At 51.2% G+C, this 8,979-nt stretch overlaps 1 protein-coding gene across 1 annotated transcript in view; it reads left to right on the forward strand.

The window, feature by feature from the left end:
• LOC138372820 (uncharacterized) overlaps nucleotides 1–8,683 on the forward strand; it is a 74,038-nt gene extending 65,355 nt beyond the window's left edge. The window contains exon 7 of the mRNA XM_069338482.1: nucleotides 8,493–8,683. Within this exon, the coding sequence (XP_069194583.1) occupies nucleotides 8,493–8,683 (191 nt within the window). The remainder of the gene's footprint in view (nucleotides 1–8,492) is intronic.
• The last annotated feature ends 296 nt before the right edge of the window (nucleotides 8,684–8,979 follow it).

The raw sequence follows: 8,979 nt of genomic DNA on the forward strand, positions 1-8,979 counted from the left end.
GCTGCTAATACCGAATGAGTGAATGACTAGAGTGTACGTCCGCACACGCACACACTCAGCCCCCTCCCTCTCTTCTGCACGCATACACTCAGCTCTCTCCCTCTCTTCTGCACGCACACACTCTCAGCCCCCTCCCTCTCTTCTGCACGCACACACTCAGCTCTCTCCCTCTCTTCTGCACGCACACACTCAGGCCCCTCCCTCTCTTCTGCACGCACACACTCAGCCCTCTCCCTCTCTTCTGCACGCACACACTCAGCCCCCTCTCTCTCTTCTGCACGCACACACTCAGCCCCTCTCTCTCTTCTGCACGCACACACTCAGCCCCCTCCCTCTCTTCAGCACGCACACACTCAGCCCCCTCTCTCTCTTCTGCACGCACACACTCAGCCCCTCCCTCTCTTCTACACGCACACACTCAGCCCCCTCACTCTCTTCTGCAAGCACACACTCAGCCCCCTCCCTCTCTTCTGCACGCACACACTCAGCCCCCTCCCTCTCTTCAGCACGTACACACTCAGCCCCCTCTCTCTCTTCTGCACGCACACACTCAGCCCCTCCCTCTCTTCAGCACGCACACACTCGGCCCCCTCTCTCTCTTCTGCACGCACACACTCAGGCCCCCTCCCTCTCTTCAACACGCACGCATTCAGCCCCCTCCCTCTCTTCAGCACGCACACACTCAGCCCCCTCTCTCTCTTCTGCACGCACACACTCAGCCCCTCCCTCTCTTCAACACGCACGCATTCAGCCCCCTCCCTCTCTTCAGCACGCACACACTCAGCCCCCTCTCTCTCTTCAGCACGCACACACTCAGCCCCCTCTCTCTCTTCAGCACGCACACACTCAGCCCCCTCTCTCTCTTCAGCACGCACACACTCAGCCCCCCTCTCTCTCTTCTGCACGCACACACTCAGGCCCCCTCCCTCTCTTCTGCACGCATACACTCAGCCCTCTCTCTCTCTTCTGCACGCACACACTCAGGCCCCCTCCCTCTCTTCTGCACCCACTCTCAGCCCCCTCCCTCTCTTCTGCACGCACTCTCAGCCCTCTCCCTCTCTTCTGCATGCACTCTCAGCCCTCTCCCTCTCTTCTACACGCACTCTCAGCCCTCTCCCTCTCTTCTGCATGCACTCTCAGCCCTCTCCCTCTCTTCTACACGCACTCTCAGCCCTCTCCCTCTCTTCTACACGCACTCTCAGCCCTCTCCCTCTCTTCTGCACGCACTCTCAGCCCTCTCCCCTCTCTTCTGCACGCACTCTCAGCCCTCTCCCTCTCTTCTACACGCACTCTCAGCCCTCTCCCTCTCTTCTACACGCACTCTCAGCCCTCTCCCCTCTCTTCTACACGCACTCTCAGCCCTCTCCCTCTCTTCTACACGCACTCTCAGCCCTCTCCCCTCTCTTCTACACGCACTCTCAGCCCTCTCCCTCTCTTCTACACGCACTCTCAGCCCTCTCCCCTCTCTTCTACACGCACTCTCAGCCCTCTCTTCTACACGCACTCTTAGCCCTCTCCCTCTCTTCTACACGCACTCTCAGCCCTCTCCCTCTCTTCTACACGCACTCTCAGCCCTCTCCCTCTCTTCTACACACACTCTCAGCCCTCTCCCCTCTCTTCTACACGCACTCTCAGCCCTCTCCCTCTCTTCTACACGCACTCTCAGCCCTCTCCCTCTCTTCTACACGCACTCTCAGCCCTCTCCCTCTCTTCTGCACGCACTCTCAGCCCTCTCCCCTCTCTTCTGCACGCACTCTCAGCCCTCTCCCTCTCTTCTACACGCACTCTCAGCCCTCTCCCTCTCTTCTACACGCACTCTCAGCCCCCTCCCCTCTCTTCTACACGCACTCTTAGCCCTCTCCCTCTCTTCTACACGCACTCTCAGCCCCCTCCCTCTCTTCTACACACAATCCCCGAAGCCAGCACACATGCACACAGTCCGCCTGGTACACTTGTGCACAGGTGCACGTACCATGCCAGGTGTTGTCCGTGGCAGGTGTGGTGACTCCTGCTCCTCGTCACCAGGTCCTGGTGTGCCCAGATGGCCAGTCACCACCGTTATCTTGAGATCTTGAGGTTATCTTGAGATGATTTCGGGGCTTTTTTTCGGCCCGGTCCTCGACCAGGTTTTCACCCCCCAGGAAACAGCCCATGAGAGCTGACTAACACCTAGGTACCTATTTTACTGCTTGGTAACAGGGGCATAGGGTGAAAGAAACTCTGCCCATTGTTTCTCGCCGGCGCCTCGGATCGAACACAGGACCACAGGATCACAAGTCGAGCGTGCTGTCCGCTCGGCCGACCGGCTCCCACCACCACCGAACAAGGTGGTGGTGACTGGTGTTCTACTCCCAGAACACTCCCAACTTGTGATAACTTGGTTCAACAGGCTGTTGCTTGGAGCGGCCTCCAGGCTGTAGATTAAATTCCCTCCTCATTTCCCTTGCTTGATAGGAAGTGAATATAATTTGTTTCGTGTACGTGGAGTGATTTTACCTCCCGACCTTAAAACAACGACGAAAGCTTAAACGCCATCGAAGATAAGAAAGAGGGGAGTGATAATGCAGGGGGGAAGGGGAGAGAGAAGGGAAGGGGAAGGAAGGAGAAGAGGGAGAGAAGGAGGGAGGTGGAGAAAAAGAGGGGGAAAAAGACAGTAGAGATTAATGTCTCTGTATCATATCTGACCTACAACACCCCCATCTCCCATCTCCCAGGTGACGGGAGGGAGGGCATGACAGTGCTACTCCACGACGCGCCCTAGGGGCCACCATAACACACGTCTCCAGGGGGAACGAGGCACTTCCCTGCCAAGTGGAAGGATGTTGACGCGATTCCCAGAACACTTTGTATGCCAGAGTGCCAGGGATAGATGACTATGGATATCAAACAGCCTGACCCCTCCAGAGTGTCACATTCCCTCCCCCCCCCCCGGCACTGGACGGCATGTGAAACTGCCCCCCCCCCACCTGGCACTGGACGGAAAGTAAAGTCAATTACCTTTTGATGTTACAATCAGCTTACCAAACTAAGTTAGTGGTTGGCATAAGGATCCACTTTGATACATCAGACTGCGAGCAGCGGCGTTAAACAGCCTGGTTAAACATTTGGAGGTGTTTATCAAGTTCTCTCTTGAACACTGCGAGAACACTAGGACAATGATGTTGATAGAGTTCTCTCTCAGAGTACCTGTTGCACCTCTGCTCTTCAACGGGGGTATTCTGCACATCCTGCCATGCCTCCTGGTCTCATGTGATGTTATTTCTGTGTGCAGGTTAGGGACCAGCCCCTCTAATATTTTCCACGTGTAAATTATTATGTATCTCTCCCCCCTGCGCTCAAGAGAATACAGATCTAGGCTCTTTAGTCGTTCCCAGTAGTTTAGATGTTTTACTGAGTGGATTCTAGCAGTAAAGGATCTCTGCACGCTCCCCAGGTCAGCAATTTCTCCAGCTTTGAAAGTGGCTGTCATTGTGCAGCAGTACTCCACTCTAGAGAGCACTAGCGTCTTGAAAATTATCATCATCGGTACAAAATCTCTAGTGTGAAAGGTTCTTGTTATCCAACCTGCCATTTTTCTTGCAGTTGTGACGGCTACTTTATTGTGTTCTTTAAAGGTAAGGTCTTCTGACATGAGTACACCCAGATCCTTTACATTGCCTTTCGTTCTATGTTATAATTTGACTGAGTTTTGTACGTGGTTTCCGTTTTTATATTTTCATTTTTTTCCGTAGCGCATGAGCTGGAACTTATCTTCATTAAACACCATATTTTATGTTGCTCATAAAGAGACCTGATTTACGTCTGATTGGAGGCTCGCTGCGCTCTCTACGTTGTCTACTCTCATAAAAATCCTAGTGTCATCTGCAAAGGATGAAACAGTACTATAGATTGTGTCCTTGTCTATGTCCGATATGAGGACGAGAAAAAGTACTGGAGCAAGCACAGTACCCTGGGGGACTGAGCTCTTCACGGTTGATGGACCGGATTTTATTTTGTTGACTATTACACATTGGGTTCTGTTAGTCAGGAAATTGTAGATCCATCTGCCTATATTTCCGGTAATTTCTTTTGAACGCATTTTATGTGCAATACCACCATTGTCACATTTGTCAAAAGCTTTTGCGAAATCTGTGTAAATTACATCAGCGTTTTGTTTGTCTTCCATGGCATCTAATGCCATATCATAGTGGTCCAGCAACTGCGACAGGCAAGAGCGCCCTGTACTGAAACCATGTTGTCCGGGGTTATGGAGATGCTGTGATTCCATGTATTTTGTGATCATACTTCTTAGCACTCTCTCAAAGATTTTTATAATGTGTGATGTTAGTGCTACCGGTCTGTAATTTTTTGCCTCTGTCTTATTTCCTCCTTTATGGAGAGGTGCTATCTCTGCTGTTTTTATTATGTCAGGGATAACGCCAGTATCTAGGCTTTTGCGTTGATGAGACCTGACGTTGTCTGGGTTTCCCACCCCTCCCTCCCTCTCTCTCTCCCCCCTCTCTCTCTCCCCCCTCTCCCCTCCCCTCTCTCTCTCTCTCTCTCTCTCTCTCTCTCTCTCTCTCTCTCTCTCTCTCTCTCTCTCTCTCTCTCTCTCTCTCTCTCTCCCCATTCCTCCTCCGTCTCTCTCTCTCAGAAGGTACTTAAATGTGTTTACAACCAGCGAGGTCACCGGAGGAAGTTAATTAGGCTTCCTATATAACGTTAACAACCAATTATATGCTTCATCAAGGCTTAGCAATGAGGTCGTCCGCCAAACTACTACTACTTATTAACTGCACACTCCACACCTAAACCCTCAACTCCATTCCAATCAGAGCAGGTGGAACGGGAAGGGGTAATGGGAAGGGAGAAGAGATACAGGGAAGGGAGAGGAGATAAAGTGAAGGGAGAGAGCATACCTGGAGTGTGTTACCAGAGTTCTTTTACTCCCCAAGCCCGGCCCGGGGCCAGGCCCGACTTGAGATAACTTGGTCCAACAGGCTGTTGCTTGGAGCGGCCCCCAGGCTGTAGATTAAATTCCCTCCTCATTTTCCTTGTTTGATAGGAAGTGAATATAATTTGTTTCGTGTACGTGGAGTGATTTTATCGTAGCGAGAGAGAGAGAGAGAGAGAGAGAGAGAGAGAGAGAGAGAGAGAGAGAGAGAGAGAGAGAGAGAGAGAGAGAGAGAGAGAGAGAGAGAGAGAGAGGGAGAGAGAGAGACAGAGAGAGAGAGAGAGAGACAGAGACAGAGAGAGAGAGAGAGAGACAGAGACAGAGAGAGAGAGAGAGAGAGAGAGAGAGAGACAGAGAGAGAGAGAGAGAGACAGAGACAGAGAGAGAGAGAGAGAGACAGAGACAGAGACAGAGAGAGAGAGAGAGAGAGAGAGAGAGAGAGAGAGAGAGAGAGAGAGAGAGAGAGAGAGAGAGAGAGAGAGAGAGAGAGAGAGAGAGAGAGAGAGAGAGAGAGAGAGAGACAGAGCCAAGATTAAGACATTTCAGAATACTTATAAATTCGGGTTGCAACTGAATAAATATGATTCAGATTAATCGTGTGTTATACCTAATTTTGTGACGGGCAAATCTGCAGCAAGGAGCCCGGGACAGTGACAGGGGAGGCATAGATTGGAGACCCGGGAGCGGCCGGTTTACCTCACTCGCCTTGGGGTAAAAGCCTGAGTGAGGGTCACTCAGGCTTGTACCTGAGTGACCAGGGAAGAGGGACACTCTTCCCCGTGAGTGACTGAGGTGGTGCCCTTAAGTGCACCGTGGCACTGTAGGGAGGCAGTGTGACCCTGGAGTGTGCCACACCAGGTATCCTCTGCTGGTAGTTAGCAGGTGAGTGAATACGCGTGTGTTTACATGTACTCAGCAGGCGAGTGAATACGCGTGTGTTTACATGTACTCAGCAGGCGAGTGAATACGCGTGTGTTTACATGTACTCAGCAGGCGAGTGAATACGCGTGTGTTTACATGTACTCAGCAGGCGAGTGAATACGCGTGTGTTTACATGTACTCAGCAGGCGAGTGAATACGCGTGTGTTTACATGTACTCAGCAGGCGAGTGAATACGCGTGTGTTTACATGTACTCAGCAGGCGAGTGAATACGCGTGTGTTTACATGTACTCAGCAGGCGAGTGAATACGCGTGTGTTTACATGTACTCAGCAGGCGAGTGAATACGCGTGTGTTTACATGTACTCAGCAGGCGAGTGAATACGCGTGTGTTTACATGTACTCAGCAGGCGAGTGAATACGCGTGTGTTTACATGTACTCAGCAGGCGAGTGAATACGCGTGTGTTTACATGTACTCAGCAGGCGAGTGAATACGCGTGTGTTTACATGTACTCAGCAGGCGAGTGAATACGCGTGTGTTTACATGTACTCAGCAGGCGAGTGAATACGCGTGTGTTTACATGTACTCAGCAGGCGAGTGAATACGCGTGTGTTTACATGTACTCAGCAGGCGAGTGAATACGCGTGTGTTTACATGTACTCAGCAGGCGAGTGAATACGCGTGTGTTTACATGTACTCAGCAGGCGAGTGAATACGCGTGTGTTTACATGTACTCAGCAGGCGAGTGAATACGCGTGTGTTTACATGTACTCAGCAGGCGAGTGAATACGCGTGTGTTTACATGTACTCAGCAGGCGAGTGAATACGCGTGTGTTTACATGTACTCAGCAGGCGAGTGAATACGCGTGTGTTTACATGTACTCAGCAGGCGAGTGAATACGCGTGTGTTTACATGTACTCAGCAGGCGAGTGAATACGTGTGTGTTTACATGTACTCACATGTGTGTGTGTGTGTGTGTGGGGGGGGGGGGGTTGAGAGGTTCGCGCAGTCTTTTACATTTGTGTTAAGCCATTTAGAACTCTGAAAGTACATAAGCAAGGACTTTTTGAAGCCCAACACCCACAAATTATTGCAGTCATCCATGGCAGGTGCAGGTACTAATGTCCTGGCTGCGACATGTGGGCCTGCGGGCCGCCAGACACAACAGCCTTTTAGACACAGAGAAAGAAGGGAACTATCAAGAGAAAGCGCCAAGCCATTATAACTATATAGCACTGGGAAGATGGGTCAGGATTAGGGGGTTTGGGATGGAACGGAGGGAAAAGGAATGGTGCCCAACCACTTGGACAGTCGGGAATTGAACGCCGACTTGTATGAAGCGAGACCATCGCTCTACCGTCTAGCCCAAGTGGTTGAAGGGAGGGAGAAGGAGGGGGGTGGAGGGGGGGAGGGAGGGGGGGGAGGGGGAGGGGGAGGGAGGAAGGATAAGGGGGTTGGGGTTATGGGAACAACAGACAGACTCTGGTGATCAATATATTGACACGTCGTCTCCGGTGTCATCTCCTCGCCTAGCCTGTCAGACTCACTACCAACACGTGACGGAAAATTGTGTTGGTGGGGAGATATGTGGGGGAGGGGGGGGGGAGGATAGTGGGCGGGGAGGGGGGGGGGTTGGGGAGGTTAGTGGGCGTGGGGGAGGAGATGGAGGCTGGGAATGAGGGACACTATCAGTCCCGGCATAATGGTTGACGAACGGCCTGATCAAGCAGACTGTTGGTACTTGCAGCCTGGAATGTGCTATCTAATAAGCACTGGAATCTGCTGGAACTTTCTCCATATATAGAGCCAGGCCTCGCAGAATCAAACAAAACGTACCTGAAGTCTACCTGGTGTATACATGAAGTATACCTGGAGTATACCTGCAGTGGGTTCTGAGAGTTGTAATCCACAAGCCCGACCTAAGGTCAGGCTTATCTTGTGAAACATAACAACAAACAATAAACCCAAGTAAACCAGAGAAGGGGCTTTTAAGGCCTAATTTCGGGGTTTACCAATTTAAGTACACCTAAACTTTAAGAACAATATTTAACAAGATATTCCGTGCCTAGTTTACTAATAAATCTTGAAGCCAAGATGGCGCCCAATATACGGGATGGGCATTGTTGCCAAGATTAGGGGCACAACGCTAGGGTTTAAATTTATGTACATTAGCGACAGATTTATGGGCTGGGAAGCAAGGGCGCCCATGGGGAGCTGAGAATGGGGCCAACACCTCGTCCAGACCGTCGAGTGGGGGACGGGGAATGGAGCATATCAATATGTGAAGTGTTCGGCCCCCACACAGCTCATGAGGCTACGCTGGAAGGTTGCCTCAGTTGACGCCAAACCTGCACGACTGTGGTGGTCCAAGTACTGGGACCGGCGGGGGGGGGGGGGGTTGCACAGGGTGGGGGGTGTACAAGGTGGGGGTGTACAAGGTGGGGGTGCACAAGGTGGGGGGTGTACAAGGTGGGGGTGTACAAGGTGGGGGTGCACAGGGTGGGGGTGTACAAGGTGGGGGGTGTACAAGGTGGGGGTGTACAAGGTACGGGTGTACAAGGTGGGGGTGTACAAGGTGGGGGTGCACAGGGGATGGGGTGGGTTGTGGGCGCGGCGGGGGACAGGAAGAGTGGGAAACAGGCAATAATAACATAGCGTTATAAATTTGGTTCCCTAGAGATTGTAGAGTTTAAGAGACCTAAAAAGTCTCCAACTGTGTTTTCCTGCTTAACACCTCCAAAGTCATTTGAAGTCACGAACCTTATCCCCAAAACTCACTCGGGTCCAAATTCTAATGAGATGTTGCAGTTTACACGACCCAATAATCTACTTGATGTACCGGATGAGCCATGTAATATATTGAAATAATCTTCTCTCGTACATACACCAATGAAGCGTGCCAATGACTGGGCAAGTTCGACTCAAACACAACTTTCAGGTATATACCGCGCCACTGATTTTTTTTCTTTTAAGACAAAGGCAGTGAGTGGACTTGCATACTGTGACTCGTGGAGTGCACTCCAGGCAGTAGTAGTAGTAGTAAAACTACTACTGTCATAGTAGTAGGACCCAGAAAATAGTGATAGTCGAATGTATATTTTAGCCTCCAAAGAAAACAGATTTAAAATCAAAGTCCTCTCAATACTATCACATGTTGGCATTTC

The sequence above is a fragment of the Procambarus clarkii genome, chromosome 40 (assembly GCF_040958095.1).
Source record: "Procambarus clarkii isolate CNS0578487 chromosome 40, FALCON_Pclarkii_2.0, whole genome shotgun sequence".
In the NCBI taxonomy this organism is placed as follows: domain Eukaryota; kingdom Metazoa; phylum Arthropoda; class Malacostraca; order Decapoda; family Cambaridae; genus Procambarus; species Procambarus clarkii.